At 35.3% G+C, this 19,441-nt stretch overlaps 1 protein-coding gene across 1 annotated transcript; it reads left to right on the top strand.

The window, feature by feature from the left end:
* Positions 1 to 1,568: 1,568 nt before the first annotated feature.
* serinc3 (serine incorporator 3) lies at positions 1,569 to 16,294 on the top strand. The gene is made up of 10 exons (XM_077204412.1): positions 1,569 to 1,741; positions 4,836 to 4,997; positions 7,894 to 8,087; positions 8,248 to 8,327; positions 10,350 to 10,487; positions 10,587 to 10,756; positions 10,932 to 11,022; positions 11,335 to 11,536; positions 14,833 to 15,060; positions 15,176 to 16,294. The coding sequence occupies exons 1-10, from the start codon at positions 1,715 to 1,717 to the stop codon at positions 15,312 to 15,314; spliced, it is 1,431 nt and encodes a 476-aa protein (XP_077060527.1). The 5' UTR covers positions 1,569 to 1,714; the 3' UTR covers positions 15,315 to 16,294.
* Positions 16,295 to 19,441: the final 3,147 nt, after the last annotated feature.

Consider the following 19,441-nt stretch of genomic DNA (forward strand, 5'->3'; position numbering starts at 1 on the left):
GAAAGGTTTGTTTGAGCGGCGCCCTCTACTGTACAGGAGTAAATATGCATTTCCTTCAGCCTTAGGCTTATTCATTTAACTTTTGATGTGAAAGGGCCTTAACAATTGGCAAAAATAGATTGTTTTAGCTGTTATTAAAAAACAAACAAACAAGCCCATGCAGGTGAGAAAAAGTAACGCAAAAGTAATGTAACGCATTACTTTCCATAAAAAGTAACTAAGTAACGTACTTAGTTACTTTTTTGGAGAGTAACGCAATATTGTAATGCATTACTTTTAAAAGTAACTTTCCCCAACACTGCGTATTATTATTATTATTATTATTATTATTATTAATTTGGTTGGCACATTAATTATGTCTTTTCTGTTAGGTAAGAATACTAAGTATGTTACAGAAATAATACTAGTATATATCTTGCAAAATGGGATTATGATTTTGTGATTGGTAATGCTTCACAACAAGACTGTATTATGCAAGTATTTCCCATCATGCTTTTTTCCTGGGCTCCAGGAACATGGTTTGGAACCACTGGTTCTGACAGCCATCATGTATTGTTCTCTTCTAAAATGTTTGATTTTGAAACTCTGATGTCATGTTTTTAGGTGTGTAAATTACAGTATGTGTGAACATTTCTAAACTCTCTGACTGTATGATCTCTCTATGGGTTATGTGATGTAAAATACATGTCTGCATTAAAGTAAAAACAGATGGAAACACATCTTTCAGGTGGAATAAAATAAAATAATGTAGCCCTTCAGTTTTGAGTCGTTTGCACAATTTCACCACTGGATATCAGTAAAGCTGCACATGAGAACATAATTTAAATTCTGTCCTGCTCTGTCCAACTCTATTTTTTCACCCAGTCGCTTTGGGTATTTAGTCTTCAAATTAATCAAGTTATGAAGGTTCTGTTACATAATACATTTTTAAAAATGCAATATTTACATTTTATGAAGGGGAAATTAGGGTTTTCACAAGTACAATATTATATTCTCAGTAAGTAGTCAAAAATCCATACATTAAATGTGTTAAATATTTAAATTAAACTCTTGGACATCATTAGCTGATCATTAGCCTTTATTTTTTGACAAGCTTGGCTTGTCTTTCAAAAAATAAACGATGTTTAATAAAGTGTGACAACTTCATCTTAAGAGCATCATTTATATGGGCTACATTATTAAATATATTTAAATTTCAGTAAAGCCAGGTGACCCCGTTATAAGTTAATCCTATGCCTATTGTCTAATATGCTGAAAACGACTCCTTTAATGTTTCTTATATAGCCTTCCTTTATTTAATATAGCCACGGAGGAAATAATTTTAGTAACGTAAAACAGAAACATTGTCTCATTCATATTTTATTATTCAGACACATAGAATAATTAATATTCTTGGGCTAATCATTCGCTTATGTAGTATTCTTCTAATTGGTTAGCTTTTCAGAGTCCGTCTCCCTTTCAGCAAATCAGTAAGGCCTGTTAGGTAGACGTCACGAAGCCTAATTAATATTAATGATGTTTGGTCACGTGACGGAATTCCCACCTGTCATTCCAGAACTCAAGTCGCATCTGATGTCTACATGAACTTCTGCCAGCATATATGTTAATTTCTGTTTTTATTGGTTTAGTTATTATTCTGAAATGACTCGCACATTACTTTAACAGGAGATCAGTGGCATTGCGTCTCTTGAAGACTTGATTTTGTTGTTAAGCTATGGGTTCTGTGCTGAGGACCAGTTGGGTAAGTTGATTTGCTTTTTATGTATAGGCATATATTACATTTTTTTTTCGGTTGGGAATATAATGAATGTTCATGAATAAAAGGAATTTAATCCATGTGTAATGAAATGTGACAGGTCAAGAAAACCCGTTTCTTACGCTCGCGCTTAACTGGATTAGTCATATTGTTGTTTCCTCTGACAGACAGCAGCGCGCGACACTGGGTCAGGTCGGTTACGTCACGGCCGTTACATCTACATTAAGTTATGAAAACGTTATTTCTCTGAACATTGAAAATATCCAGTTTATTAAATGTTTTAAAAAAGTGTTTTCTTGGTTATACGAACGTTAAGGGAACATTCAATTGTATGATTTTGTAAACATCATTTGAATGTTAGGCTACTTTCAAATGTTTTCATAACATTTTGACACAAACGGTTACATTTTAAAAAACGTTACACGAACGCTACACTGCTACAAGTAAAAAGTTCATTGAACAATTTTTAAAAAACGTTTTTGTGCTAAAGTTTTGAGAATATTAGGCGATAACACTGAACGAACATTCTAGTAACGTTACCGAAACGTTTGTTCATTACTTTGAGAACCTTGTCAGAACGTTCCCTAAAGTCCTGAAAACGTTTCCTGTTCGCTCGACACATTTGTTGATGGTGGTTTTGTGATTTGCTTCAATCAGCTGCACGTTCAGACTGATAGCCTTCATAATGCGCATTAGATATTACACACATAATATGTTATTATTATAATAGACTGTTATTTCAGTTAAATAATATAGAATGTTATTACAGACAGTTGAATTCTTGAGTATAATATTAAAGACATGATGAATTAAATACAAAATATTATTAAACAGTTCTTGAGAATATCATTAAATATGTTTACCACACATTATATTTTACACACAGATAGTGGTGTGTTGTACACATGACGTCTCAAGGTGACAGTAGTATTAAGTTGTTTACAACAGACTGAGCTCATATCAGATCAGATCTCATCAGCTGTTTCAAATCATAGTGTCTAATTAGTAAACAATGTTAAACCTCCTGCTCAAGTCTTAATAACATTACCTTCTTAATATTAACGTCCATCAATTCCATATACTGCACTGAAAAAAAATTTCATTGGATTTACTCAATTGAATTATGGACACTGGTTCCACATAATTTGTTTGGGTTCACAGTATCCAACACATTCACATCGTTTCTGTACAATAGTTTTGTGTTAATCACATGTATTTTATTTAAGTAATGTGTACATGCTCTGTTTAAGTTAACATTACATAATTCAGTCATGTTAGCTGAATATTATTCTTTTATTTTAGATACATGACTGGATCATGTTAATTCTACAAAATCTAATCAAGTTATCTTTACATAATTTTTTGTTACATTTTTAATGGTTTATGTTGTTACTTAAATGTGTTTTTTTACTAAACAATAAAAAAAGCATTCATTTAAACAATTTATTTCATTTATTGAACATTCATTCATTCACTTCAATTAAAAATTATGCATGTAAAAACGTACAAAAAGTACTGAATGATGTATGCAGTGATGGTCTTTATTTTCTAGCTAGACATATAATCTCATTTATGAAGACCATCAGATTCATATCATAGATAGATAAGATTGTAAGCAATATAACATCTCGTATTTCTGTGAAAACTGAATTTTGCACAATTCAAAGAGAAATTAGTTATCTCCGAAACATTTAATGTGCAGACCTAAAAAGGGTCAGTCCAGCACTGAATTTTTTTTATGACATCTTGAAATGACAATGAAATAACATCTCTTTGGTGATTAAATATCAACAAGACTTAAACTACCGGTAGTATGTAAAAACCCGTACTGTTCTATGCAATACGCATACATGCCCATTTTAGAGCGAAGATGTGAACTCTTCATAAGAAATGTTTTAAGAAATGTTTTAACAAGATCATGAACATGAGTTATATATCATACCTGCATTCATGACTGTGTCTTTATAAACAAATAGAACATTGAAGCACAAATAATTTGATTTCATGAAATAAAAAAAAATGTCCTGTGACTCCTCTGCACAACTTGAATGTGTAGAACTTGTGCTGATTGTCTAGAAGAAACCTCAAAACTTTAAGTGCCTAAGAAAAGGCAGTACTCAGAACTGTTAGTTCATGCATCCTGCGAACTCTCACAGGTGAAGTTTGGATTTGAAGTTTTGGGCCTTGATAGAGAGCAGCTCACCCCCATCCAACTCCATGATGATTTTTTGCAAAATCTCAAAAGTGTACCGTAACGTTGTGGGGTACTTCAGGTTAAGAGAATAAATGAGACCAAACAACATTGCAGTTGCAAAAGCCACATTCTCAAGGTCCTGAAGCACAATCACACCCTCAAGGACAATTCCCACATCTCGGGGTTCATTCTCAGCAATGTGCTTTATCACAAAGATCCCCATGGTGGTCTTCTCAATGGCACTGTGAAACAGATCCTCATCCATGTCCTGAAGAAAGTATTAATAGATTAGATGGGTATATAATTAAAACACTAACACAAACCAATGTGTGCAAGTGTTGTCAAGGCAAATCAAGTTCAAGTATCTCTCTTTTTATATCTACATAGTACGCTGCTTTGTAATCAGTTAATGACAGGTATTGATATATATATATATATATATATATATATATATATATATATATATATATATATATATATATATATATATATATATATGTACAGTATGAACAAACGTGTTGTGTACATATTTGTTCATACTGTATATCAAAACTTGTCTGATCATTCCAGTACAAATTAGTGTGAAACTGACTAATTTTCTGTGACATATAAGAATCTTCTCATAAAGTTTTGATGGTGATCGCTGACAATCACTGAAAATAGGAATATAGATTGCAAACACGAAGTCATCCTATTAGTATTTGGATTTATTAGCTGATTAAATAATTATTTTAGTATAGTCTGGCGTTCTTTCTAGAACACATTTATGGTCTCTTTGGACTGTCGACATAAACAATAATTAAACGTATACATTAATTGCTAAAGTTGCCTTTGTATGGCTGACTTGAATTATCTGGCTTTTGTCTTTTTTTTCCTTTTCTTCAGGTTTCTTGCCTTTGCAACTGTGCAGCGTGTCTAAGGTGTCGATGTTGCCCACGGATCAAGAACTCCATTGTGACCCGAATCATGTATGCCTTCATCCTTTTGCTCGGCACCATCATTGCCTGTGTGATGTTGTCACCTGGTGTTGAACAACAACTTCAAAGAGTAAGAATGATAACTCAAGTAAAGAAACTGACAAGCTCAATTACATTACTGAATTTATTAACCAGACACTCAACAAGATTTTTGTCTCTGAGATAAAAGAGGATAAACACACTAATATAGTTTGTAGTTGATTTGACAATGAAAGTTGAAGACCTTCTATTATGCTTTTTTATGTTTTTCTTTAGTGTGTAAAGTTGCCGTTTGAGCATGAAAAAGTAAAATAAATCGCAAAATAAATACATAAGAGTGCATTAAAAAAGTACAGCAGCATATATGATCTCTTGAACAAAATGTATTAAAACAAAGATCAAGCTAACATGCAATCTCTTCACCTCTGTTAAAAAGATTTAAGGAAATTAGAAGATGTGCAAAATATTGTATGCCTGGACAACTAGGACAAGTGATTTGCAGCTTTACCAGAAAACAATGAAATAAACAGATTTTTACATGAATGACTAAAAGGAAGCACAATTAGACACTTGAAATGGACACGTTGTTAACATTTTCCTACCAAGTCTGACAGAATCAACTTTCATTAGGCCTGGTTCAAAAAATCTCTATAACCGAGGTGATATGAGATTAAACCATCACCATTTTGTTTTCGTTTTTGTTTTCGACACGTGCGCTGTACCCGGTAAACCAATCACAACAGACTGAGCTGTCTGGCCAATCAGAGCAGAGTAGCTCACGGAAAGGAGGGATTTAGAGAGATTGATTTATCTGATGAGTCGTTTAAGAATCATTGAAAATGTGGTGATGTGCAAATGTAGACGCACCCTAGCGGCAGTAAATTTTATTTTGCATCCAGTGTCGTCCAGCAACTCTCAATTGGCTTGCGAGCTTGAAAAACCAAACTATATCAGGCCAATCACATGGTGTTTAGAGTCGGTGGGCGGGCTTAACATAATGACAGCAGAGTTTCGACGGTTCCACATGAATTCCCTGATACTTGAAAACAAAGAAGATCATGAACAGCGGTCTTTCAAATCGGCTTTGGTCGCGACTCTGGAAGTCTTGGAGTTAAGCTTTTCTTTGAGAAAACAACAAAGAACGGCTCTGAAGTCCGTCGCTCTGACTATGTCACCTTCTTCTTTGCTCTGGTTGGTTGTAGCGATATGCTATTGCGTGCAGAAAGACAACCGTTTATCCCGCTCCTCTGATTGAGCGCTGCCAATGGTGTGTTCCCAGACCCAACATCTTGATGTGGGTCTGGCTTGTCAGGCTAGTGCAAATGTATATTATGAGGAAATTAAACAGTTTTTTGACCTTTGATGCATTTAAATCTGTTGTAGGAGACTCATCAGCAACATTAGGAAACTTTAAGATAGCATAATAGAGACACTTTAAATAGTTACCTCCAAAACAAAATAATAATCACTCTCCCTTAAGTAGTTCCAAACCATTTAAGACTTTCGTTCATCTTCGAAAGAAAAACTGAGCTATTTTAATGAAACCTAAGAGATTTATATCCCTCCGATGAACGATTCACCAAATCTGTTCAAAAAGTTAATCGCAAAAAACATCACCTAATCCATATGAATCGCTTGGTTTCCTGCAAGGCCCCTAAAGAGACATGATCGCTCTATATATTTTAAGTGTTTAAATTTAGACTTCTAAATGTACAACATCTTTTTGGAAAACATTTAAACATCTTTGGAAAATGTATCTATGATGCATTTCAAATAATATGATGTTGAAATCCTTGTGCGAATTTCAGTAGAACAAACGTTTTATGTAAGACAGCCTTTTACAAGTAGCCTACAAACAAGTAAAAGTGAACAACATTAATTTTAAGTATGCTTATTGCAATGCTTAATAATAGTTGACAAATGTTTATAGTACATTATAAGTTGGTACATTGTAAATGTTAAAAATGTTTGTCAAAATATTAAAATGATAACTACATAAATATTTAAAATATTGCAGTTCGCCTAAGTGTTTATAAAGTACATATATTTTAAACACTAAAAGCTTTATCATTTTGCTATGTTCTTACACAAAGTACACATAAAATGTACTTTAAGTAAGAGCAACATAAGTATGTTTTCTTTAAATACACTAAAACTTCACTAAAGGTATGTTTGTGTTTAGCATATTTCTTAAAATTGTAACTAAGCATATATTTATTACTAAATTACTTGTGTACTTTTTAGAAAAATATGAAAAGTATGCCTGTGTTAAGCAAATTTCTTAAAAGTGTAACTAAGCATATATTTATTACATGTACTTCTAGTATACTTTTTAAAAGAAATATATTAATTCAATTAAATGTATTTTTAATGGACTTCAAATACTCATGTTGGGAATATAAATGAATTATAAACGTACTACTTGAATTTCAAGTGTATTTTTTAATACATTTAATACTACGTCTTTTTCACCTGGGCGTTCTTACGTACTAGATCACAAACAAACATGTGCACTATTCAAAAATTACACTTTTAATCTCTTGACAAACTAAAAGATGTAAATTACATTTGTATGCATCTGAAATAACAGACATAGATTGTGCTGAATGTCAGCTTGCTTACTTGGTTTAAGATCAGGATTTATTGAGTCCACGTCATGAAAACAAGAAACTGCTTCTAACCACAGGTTGAGATCTGTCGTTACAAACACACAACATTGCGATGCTGTTTGCGAAAGTTTGTTGGAAATATGAAATATGTAACGAACATAGTTGGCTAACAATGCTTTTGGGAAACGCACCCCAGAGTGTTATTGGGAAGAGAGGAGCTGCAACAATGGAGAATATGGGGAAAATAATGAAAAGTCAAGCATGAAAACCTATTTTAGTAGAGCACAAAAACAAAAGTCAAGACTTTGAAAGGGGGCATAATATAGCCTCTTTAAGACATAAAATACTAACTTCTTCATTTCATGTCTTCACTCTTAGATCCCTGGTTTTTGTAATGGAGGAACAGGCTCCAGTATACCGGGAATTGAGGCCAATGTCCAATGTGAGATTTTTGTTGGTTATAAGGCGGTGTACCGGGTTTGCTGTGGCATGAGTTTCTTCTTTCTCACCTTCTCTCTGCTCATGATCAATGTGAAGAACAGCCGAGGTCCCAGAGCTGCAGTCCACAATGGGTTAGTTCATTGAAATATGGACCCAAATTACAACTGTCCATTTCCTGATTATAAACTAGAGTTTCAAATACATGTAATCCACAGTTTGTAGCTTTAATACTAGCATTTTGCCATGCTATGAAGCTATTGAGATATATTTCACTTCTCTATATTTCATCAGGTTCTGGTTTTTCAAGATTGGAGTCATGATTGCCGTCACTGTCGGTGCCTTTTATATTCCAGACGAGCCTTTTACCCGAAGTAAGAATGCAACTCATTTTATAAATCGGATCGAATTGGTTGTAAAATAGTCAATTTGTAAAATGGCTAATTTATACACAGCTATATTAAATATAATGAATATCTTGAATGCAATGTCCGTGTTGATATCTGACATTTAATAATATCAGATATCACTGCAATAGGTTGTAGTAGAAGTCAACCTTGTTTCTGCGAGTCCTAGTCTGTAAAAAAGCATAATATCCCTCTACCGCATGGTGTTGCCATATGGCAACATACTCTTTGTGTTCATTTCATTGCCAATGTTTCTTTAAGAAAACATTCTAATGTTTTTTTGTTGGAATGAGAAATTCTTAGTTTAGCCAATGATGTGCTTTGGTTAAGTCAAATGACATGCAATTTTTTTCTGTGGCGCAATTTTTGACAGACTGCCGTCTCTTGTCGGTAGTTGCTGAAAGCAATCTAGAACGTCAGTAACAAACAAGGACCATCCCATATCACATACACACAAAAAATCAAAACATCACCTCAGTTAAGTTATGATGACATATTCACCAAAAAAAAAAAGTTTTTATGAAATCAGTTTTTGGTAAATCGATCAAATGTCTGTGTTGCCAAGCGGCAACACTGTGCAATAGTGGAATGACATTATTGCAATAGTTTAGCTAGCTAGACAGGTCAGCTGCAATCTGTTAAGCTGTAGCAATAACAACATTAATGCTAGTGATATAATGTTGATTAGTCATAGGTTAAGGACTGCCAATATGGAAAGCTGTTTGAACTTTTATTCATTTCCAGGATATGAATTATTGATATCTATAATTGTATTTTCACTAAAATGTCACCATAGGCTGCCATTCAAAATCAATTGTTGATATCAATAATTGATTTCTTACTAGTAGAAATATAATTTTGATATCAATCATTTCTTTGTTAGTAAATATGTGAATTCCTGATATCAATAATTCAAATGTCACTAGTTGAAATGTCTATTCTTGATATCAACAATTGAATTGCTACCAGTAAAAAAATAATTTTTGATATCTGAAAATCTGATATCAATATTATTTTAGATATCTAAAATGTCTAAAATTCTTACTAGTAACAATCACATTCATGATATCAGAAATTAACATTGTCATTAGTGAAAATTAAATTATTTATATCAAAAATTGCCATTGTTATAGTAGAAATCTAATTCATTATATCAATAACTATAGTTTTACCTAGTAAAAATTTAATTGTTGATATTAATAATTAGTATCCTGGAAATGAATAAAAGTTAAAACGGCTTGTCATACTGCCAATGCATTTGAAGGCTATTACGGAAAAAAATCTAATTTAAATGGCTTTTTTTTTTTCTAAAAAAATTCCACTGTTGTACGTTGTTGCCGTATGGCAACATATCATAAAGGACCTTAAAATAAAAAAAAAGCACTTTTTTTTTTTTTTACAGCACTTCAAGTTAAGCCATTCTAAGAAAATAAAAAGAGTCAAATATTTTTTCTATAGGTCTATCATAATGCGTGCGGTAGAGGGATATTATAAGATGAAGAAGAAGAAAAAGCTCAGCCAATCATATCATTTTCAGTTGAATCTTTGCCAGTGATGAGATTACATTTCTTTTATTAGGATAAAGTGTTGAAATCATTAGTTTTGATGTTGACCTATTGCTATTCTGCCAAAAATGTACATTCTGTCATCACTCACACTTATGTCAAAAGACAAACCATTAAAAATGTATGAATTATATATTTGGGGGATGATTTTCTATTTATTATTGTTAATAAATGTAACTAATTATTGAGTATTGGCATATTTCATAACATTGCTGTTGTTTAGATTTTAGTGTAATTCCTAACAGCAGCCCTGTGGTAAAAACAATGTAATGCATCACATCTTATGTATTGATTATTTTTTATTGTTTAGTTTAGTTGAATGGCCAAAAGATGAACATGCTTTTTGCATGTTTTTCAAGGCCTCCATAACTCATATTTATGCCCAGCTCATTTTGCGTGTGTTCATTTCTGTCTCTTTTGTTAGTATGGTTTATTGTGGGAACCTGCGGAGCGTTTTGCTTTATTCTGATTCAACTGGTTTTGCTTATTGACTTTGCCCACTCGTGGAATGAGTCCTGGGTTGATAAAATGGAAAAAGAAAACACAAAGTGGTGGTATATAGGTGGGTCAATATGTTACACATGTACAGATTTTTATTCTACATGGCTAAATATTTTGTCATATAATGTAAGTTTGAGTAATTTTATGCCCTTGCTTCTAGCCTTGCTGTCGGTAACGGGGCTGAACTATATTCTGTCCTTCACGGCTGCCGTTCTCTGCTACAGCATCTACACTCGGCCCGGGGGATGCATGCTCAACAAGTTCTTCATCACCTTCAACATGTCAATATGTGTCACAGCTTCAGCTCTGTCTGTACTGCCCAGAATTCAGGTAGTTACTGTTAAAGTTGCATTTTTACAAAACCATGTTTTTTGCTAGTCTGTACCAGCCATATAACTGTATTCATGCCATACAGTTTTCCCTTGTAATTACATCTATATTTCAAGTTCACTGTTTTTTCCTGATGATTTATGTTATTTAATTGTGTGTGTGTTTGTGATTCTAGGATTGCCAGCCTAGATCTGGTCTTCTCCAGTCATCGATTATGACTTTGTACACCATGTACCTTACCTGGTCAGCCATGACCAATGAACCAGGTTAGCCGCTTCACAAGAGGTTTTTATACATTTAATTTGTAAAGAATCGTTAAAATATTGGTGTCGGGGACGCCGTGAGCCTAGAGACCATAGTGCACACGGTGAGTGAAATGTGTGTGATTTATATATATATATATAAATAGTGGTCATAAAAGACTGTTAAGTTTGTTGAGGATTGGACCAGGAAACAGTATTCATGATGTCACGACCTAACAAGCGGATAAGCTTGAAAAAACATATTTAAGTTTATTTCCAATGCTAGGTATGTCAAGGTCTTGTTAGTTTTGATTTGTGTCCATCCTTCACCTCCAGACCGCACATGCAACCCGAATCTGTTCAGCATCTTCCAGCAGATCACGTCGTCCACAGTCGCCCCGCTGGAGATTGAGAACCAGACTGCCGTCATCATCATCGACACCGAGGAAACTGTGCCGTCGGCCCCATACCTGCGGTGGTGGGACGCTCAAAGCATCGTCGGACTGGCCATTTTTGTTCTCTGCATTTTGTATTCAAGGTACATTGTTTTTTTTTTGTTGGATTTATACAGTCATGGACAAACTCTTTTTGCCACCCTTGCACTTTTTTAGTATTTGGTCTCCGCTAATCTTTATTTCACTGTTAAAGTCAACTTGTAACCGAAATCGCAAGTCTTTTTTTCTCTGTTGTGTCATATATCCAAGTAAAACACCTTCTGGAACAAGAACAAATGTAGCCGGGGCTTGATTTTGTCCGTGGGGAATTGATTGGATGGTTGTGGTTTGCTATTGGTGGATCTCATGTGAGTGACAGGTTGCCCCGCCCTCACGCCACTAAACACGTAAGCAGAGAAGTCACCATGAAATCACAATGCCTATTTTTTATGGACTATAGCAGATTCATCTGTGCACATCATTATTTTTTTAACTTTGTTTCTTGTAATCTTGAATCAGAATAACTTCCCCTCCTTCTTGCAGCATCTCTTCTCTTCTCTGATGACGAGGGCGGGGCAACCTGTCACTCACAAGAGATCCACCAATAGCAAACAACAACCATCCAATCAATTTGTCACAGACAAAATCAAGCCCCGCCCACATTTAAAGAATGCAGAAGCTGTTTGTCCAAGCTTTTAACTGGTAGTTTATATATATTATATTTACATATTTGAATACCATAAAGGATTAGTTCACTTCAGAATAAAAATATCCTGATAATTTACTCATCCCCATGTCATCCAAGCAGTTTGTGTCTTTCTTTCTTCAGTCGAAAAGAAATTGTTTTTGAGGAAAACATTTCAGGATTTTTCTCCATAATTTTCGAATTTCTTTTCGACTGAACAAAGAAAGACCCCAACATATTGGATGATGTCGGGGGTGAGTAAATTATCAGGAAATTGATATTATTATTATTAATTAAAATTTTAATTCTGAAGTGAACTAATCCGCATCCTTATGGACATTTTTGTCCTTTTCAGTTTTGTTTTTTTGATAACTTTGTCTGTGTTAATGCTAACTGCATGAAATTTGCTACAGGTGTGTATTTTTATTGGAATTTTAATATTTCACCTTCATTTCCTTTAAAAAATCTATTTTGCACTAGGTACAAAAAATACTCCCACTCAGCGCCTTTTGGACAAAAATGTCCCCATTGAAACCCATTAAAACTGCGATTTTTAATCCCAGTGCCATTCAACTATAAAATGATGCAATCTTTCTCAACAGGCTTTCATTCTGTTGGCAAGGCTTCAAAATTTACATTTTTACTATTTTTTATCAGATTGTGCCATTTTTTCAGGTTTGGCATATAAAGCAAATGATCACTTTATTGTTGTTTTCTGCTGTTTTCGGCTTATGCATATTATAGAGCCAATTAGATAAATTATGAAGCTATAATTGTGTGGGTGTGTTGGTATGGATGTCAGAGTGTGGTTTGTATGTGTGTACTGAAAGTTTTAGGTGTGTGTGTGGGTTTTCTTTCTTTCAGTTTGAAAGAAAGAAATTATATTGTACTGGAAATCACAAATCCCACCACATGTAAATGAGTCATACCCTTGGCAGAGTCACAGATCCTGCCATGTCAAAACTGAAAAGGTCAAAAAGTTACTGAGCTTTGAGGATTTTTTTCATTCAAACACATTTCTTATTACTTGCTTGCACCTTTTCATTTGTTATTGTTTTTTTACAAAGATAAAAGGTGAGCTTGACTTTGATGTAGAAGTTTAGAAGCTCCACAACACATTGTTTTTGTTTTCACCTCGAGAAAATGGTGATTGTTTTGTCTGGAAGATTTTCGTTGACACAAGTGCTCTCACAGCCAAACCTATAACATATCCAAGGTTGTAATATTTAAAGAAAAAAAAATCTGCTTAGCATTTAGTATATGGAATATTTTTATTATTATTATAATTTTTATTAAAAAAACAAGTGGCATTATGTAAAGAAACCAGCGTTTAAAGGGTTAAAATTCTGAAAATTAATGACTGTTTGGTCATTATGATTAGAACTGATGCTAGTAAAAAATCTAAGCCAGTGAAAGTGTAAAAAAATATTAATCTATAATATTTTTATGACACTTTTTTGACATGGACATTTTTGTCCTTTATGGGCCTGAGTGGTAGTTTTGTTTTTTATCTGATACTGCATAAAAAATATGATTGCATCAAAATTAATATTGTTGTTAATTATTGACATATCCAAGGCTGTAATATTTAAAGAAAAAAAATCCTGCTTAGAATTTAGTATATAGAAAATTATTATTATTATTCTAATTTTTATAAACATCAACAGTGGCATTATGTAAAGAAACCGACGTTTAAAGGGTTAAAATTCTGAAAATTAATGACTGTTTGGTAATTATGATTAGAACTGATGCTAGAAAAAAATCTAAACCAGTGAAAGTGTAAAAAAATATTAATCTATAATATTTTTATGACACTTTTTTGACATGGACATTTTTGTCCTTTATGGGCCTGAGTGGTAGTTTAGTTTTTTATCTGATACTGCATAAAAAATATGATTGCATCAAAATTAATATTGTTGTTAATTATTGACATATCCAAGGCTGTAATATTTAAAGAAAAAAAATCCTGCTTAGAATTTAGTATATAGAAAATTATTATTATTATTCTAATTTTTATAAACATCAACAGTGGCATTATGTAAAGAAACCGACGTTAAAAGGGTTAAAATTCTGAAAATTAATGACTGTTTGGTAATTATGATTAGAACTGATGCTAGAAAAAAATCTAAGTCAGTGAAAGTGTAAAAAAATATTAATCTATAATATTTTTATGACACTTTTTTGACATGGACATTTTTGTCCTTTATGGGCCTGAGTGGTAGCTTTTTTTTAAATCTGATACTGCATAAAAAATATTAATGCATCAAAATTAATGTTGTTTTTAATGATTGACATATCCAAGGCTGTAATAATCAAAGAAAAAAAATTCTGCTTAGCATTTAGTAAATTGAAAATAATTACTATTTTTCTTTTTTTCATAAAAAAACAACAGTGGCATTATGTAAACAAACCCACATTTTAAGGGTTAAAATTCTGAAAATTAATGAATGTTTGGTCATTATGATTAAAGCTGATGCTGGTTAAAAAAATGATGTCAGTGAAAGTGGAAAAAAATATAAATCTATAATATTTTTATGACAGTTTTTGGATACAGACATTTTTGTCCTCTATGTACCTATGTGTAACTTTTTTTAATTGATGCACAAGGGTTAAATACTCTCTAATATCACAACATAACCATCCAGATGGGCCATATTAGAGTTGTAAAGCTTATGTCATAACGAGCATAAAATGTTTTGTTTTTTTTCTTGGCAGTATACGCTCTTCCAATACCAGTCAAGTTAATAAACTGACCTTAGCAGCGAAAGACAGCAGCGTCGTGGATGATAGCGGCTCAGGAAGTCCTGAGATAGAAAAGGCTTCAACACCATTACATGTGGAGGACAATGAAAGAGACACTGTTCAGTACAGCTACGCTTTCTTTCACTTCATGCTGTTCCTGGCGTCTCTTTACATCATGATGACCCTCACCAACTGGTACAGGTGTGTGTGACAAGACTTCCCAGTCATTAATAACACACACACACAATAGCAGGCGATTTATATAGTTCTATTTTGTAAAACCATTGTTAACCGAGTGATTTTATTGTCACCGCAGTCCTGATGCAGACTACAGTGCCATGACGAGCAAGTGGCCAGCAGTGTGGGTGAAAATCTCCTCCAGTTGGGTCTGTCTCACATTATACACCTGGACTCTGGTGGCTCCTATGATTCTCACCAACAGAGACTTCACATAGAGGCATTTCTGGAGCAATGTCCTGCAACTTTAATGCTATTATGAAAATATTTCTGTCATGACAACTCTCTGAGTGTTTAGCATGGTAATGGATCTGACAATGTTAACATGTTTGGTCTTGGCGGAGTAGATCTACTGCTGCTGCTGTTGTTGTAGAGCAAGTTTGGGACTTGCTACTGCCAGTACACACACGACACACTGCTGTGAGCGAGTAAGACACGCTGCTGCTGTACAATATAGTGTACATGAATGACCCCTAGCAGATCTACACAGGTGGAGCTGGGGAAGGTGGAGGGTTTCTGAAAGCTCACTGCAACTTCTACAGCAAATGATAACCAAGTATTTGAATGTTGAGCAGCGATCTCATTGGCTACTGATACAGCAGGAACAAATCAGCTGTGCCCTATAGAGAATGATGTGATTGCAAGAAGATTGGGTTAAAGGGACACTTCACTCATTTCAACATTAATCTTTATTGAAAGTGGGTCATGTAGTCGAAATGTAAAAGAAATTTCGAATTTGGTGCCCCTTTTTTCCGAGAAAAGAGAGAAAATAACTTTAGGCCGCATTTTTATGAAAGACAACAACTCCCACAATGCACCACATTGCACAGCTCCGCAAGCCACTCCCACTAATCCAGAACACCGCCTATCAGAAAAATCACTCTTCCGTCTACAAGACTAGCTACAACCAGAGCTTGAAATTCATTTAACACAAAATTTCTAGTTAGTTGGCGAACTCATTAAAGGGTAACTAAACCCCTGGTCAGAGCCTGACTCCACCCACTGGCAATATTTGAAAAATGCTGGAAAAGTGGGTAGAGCCCAGCGGAGGGGGGGCGTGCACCTGAGACCCGTGTCTCTCTGTAGGCGAGGGCGTGGTCAGCTGGGATCCTCTGACGTCAGAGGGAACCACAACATCCAATAGGAAAATTCAACTGCAGTAGCCACCGTTCAACCTGAAGAGGGCAGCACTCAGACGTTTTTATACCATATATTGTAGAGTTAAAACACTTTAAACCCAAATGTCAAAAAATGTACTCGCAATGAACAGCATTAATGAAGCTCCATTCTTACAGATCATTAACTAAAAAAAGTTGGTTTAGTGTTTAGTTACCCTTTAATGAATTGCTCCACGTTTGTATATCTTTCGAAATAGTTAATTATTGCATGGTACCGGGATGTTCAGTCAGAACAAGGAAAGGACAAAAAGTTTTCATTCCCTCCGAGAGATGTGGAGCGATGAACCACCCGATATATTTACAACACACAGGACTCTATCTCTGTGTCCGTAGCGCACAGTGAGAGAACAGGCACCAGGAGTCCGCCGCAGCTCGAGCCGCTCCGGGCTCCTCGTCCACGACAGCTCTTCTGCCTCCTGTTCCTCCATCAGCCTCAGCTGCTCTTCGCTATATTTCGGCTCGTAAAGGTAGCCACGAACATCTGACTCAAGCATCAGACTTAAGAAATCCTCTTCTTCCATATCATATTGAGTACCTTCTGCCATTGCCGTAACTGCACTTCTGGCTCCACAGTGCCTGTTAGCTTAGCTTCCAAACAAGATGGCGGATATTGTTTTTAGCATAGACAGTAAAAGAAATGGACACAGCGACCCCATTGATTTCAACGGAGAAGACTTAAGCCCGATTATTGCACTTCCTTCCTGATGGCTGAGCGACTGCGCAGGCTCAAACTGAGCTTGACGACAGTGTGACAGTTGTAAATCTTCTAGTAGCTGTGGCAAACAAATCTGAATCACCTAATTCCTCAAACACGTTGTTGAAATATTTTGTCCAGTTGCTTTAATGGACTCTCTATCTATGGGCTTCCCCCTTGACTTTATGCCTCTACGTCCCCCGATTGCCTCATAGACAGTAAAAGATTGCCTGTGAGTTTCTCCTCCTGTCTATACGGTAATTTCTCTAAAGTGCGACAGAGTCGCGTGGTTATGACGCAATTGTTAGCCTATTTTTACAAAAACGGCTTCTACGGGGCCTTAACGTAAGATACAAAGTAATGGAGCCTTTTATACATTGTCGTGTTTCTTTAGAAATAAATAATAGACAAATGAAGTCTTTGGACGCCTCAGATGTAAAGTTATTCGCTGTCAAAGTGACGCCAAAATGAATGGGAGCCAATGGAATGCTAACAGCAGGTGAAGTTCTGCTACAATGGCGGCTCCCGCAAAGCTTCAGTTTCCGGCTGATGGATTACACCCTTGGTTTTTACTTTCAGAAAGTGAAGTCCCACCCACTGATTTGTAATAGGTCTGTAGTGTGAGTGGGTCCCACCCCTTGGAAAAATGAGGAACGAGTGTTAGTAGTCTCAACTCCTCTACAAAGATATGGGACTTCCTGCTTAGAATGACGCAAAATGACGATTTTTACATCATAAGCAGGAAGTGCAACATTAAAATCCTTTTTTCTCCTGTCTCAGGGGAAAATGAGGGAATAATGCACGACCATTCAAAAATATGACTTGTTTTCTAACGATACAGAGCTTAAAGGTGCCATGTGTCAGAATTGAGTTAAAAATATACAAAAAATGAGTTACACGGATCAAAAGAATGAGAAGGAATAAGGGCGATGATGTCATAAAAAAAATGAAAAGTTATAGTGTTGCAGAGGAATCAACTTGAATTAGCATGCTAAATTACTAGCCACGGCCCGACAGATGTCATAATACCAGTTTCGGCCATGGGAGGCGGTATGCGGGCAACATAACCACCAGCCAAACTGTAATACACGAATAAGTCGCACGGCTTGTGGGCGTACTTGAACCTGATGTCAATCGTGTGGAAAGTACATCCCACTACTACAGTTCAGTTCAGGGAAGAGAGCGGAAGAATGGCTGAAGCCCTGGGCAAGAGACCCTTACCACAACCACCCGCTGCAGGGAAAAAAAACGCGCTCGGAATCACAAATAAAATCGGATAAAAAAAGGAGCAGAACCAGAGTTAACATTGGCACTGCTTTCCATCGTTGGAGACAACTAAGTGAGGTTTGACTCCGAACTTGCAACATTTCTTTTGGATTGGTAAGTAGGATGCTGTTAGTATTTCGCTAGAAGTTTGTTTTATATGTTTGTTTAGTTTTTTCGGGAAGTTATAACATAGAAATGTATCGAAGGCTGTTCGATATAAGTTCTAAAGTTAGCGATGGCTACATTGAAAGGTGTAATGAGATCTACGTGAGCTATATTATGTTTACTAAATTGCCTTCCTGAGGTAAATCTGACATATTTGTTCTCCAGCTAAGTTATTGACCTCTGCACGCTGATTGCGAAATTGATTGGTCGATATTATGTATGAGGAATACATTTTGCTAAGTTGTAGCATACTGTATCTTTCAACAGTGTTTGTGTGTTTTTACTATTAGCTAGTAGAGATGATCGGTTAACGTGCGCTAGGGATCTGTCGTGTAACCTTAACATTTACATGTGCCAAAACGGTATTTTTTGTTTGAATTGCGTAATAACATTGACAGAATCGGTGACGGTGAATTCGTGAGAGTTGGCAGCTCTGAATGGCGCTAGCTTGGTCAACATCAGCGAATGCTGTCTGTCAAATTAATGTTATTCAAACTAACAATAAAAATGTAATATGAAAAAAACGAATATGAACATATTCACTGGTGAAGGGGAGTAGCTTGAAGATGTCATATTTAAAAATCACTTGACATCAACCAACGTTCCTCTGGAGTCAAAACGTCCTCTATTAGGAGTTGGCTCTGCTTCGGCTATGGCTCTAGGGTCGTTGTGAAGGTGGGGCGGAGCATAGAGACTATGTCGTTTCTCCTTTGTTACTATAGAGTAGACCAACTCACTTTCTGGAGCTAGACTGCCCGGATCTGGTATGGAATGTGAAGTATGAATTGATTTTTTTTGCGGATATTACACAAGGCACCTTTAAAGGTGCAGTGTGTGACTTTTAGCGACATCTAGCGGTTCGGTTGCGAGTTTACACTAAGGGCTCAGCCCACCGCTCACCCCTCCCTTTCGAAGAAACTACCGTGGCGAAAACGGGACAAACATCGTCGTCTGAGACGGCAGAGAATAGCCAGAGTAAACCAAGTTTCTGTACCACAGTCCATTATAAACCACATCATGGATAAAGTTTACAAAGCCATAG

This window comes from Siphateles boraxobius, unplaced genomic scaffold (assembly GCF_051911475.1).
Source record: "Siphateles boraxobius isolate OS27281-9 unplaced genomic scaffold, OSU_SipBor_1 5, whole genome shotgun sequence".
In the NCBI taxonomy this organism is placed as follows: Eukaryota; Metazoa; Chordata; class Actinopteri; order Cypriniformes; family Leuciscidae; genus Siphateles; species Siphateles boraxobius.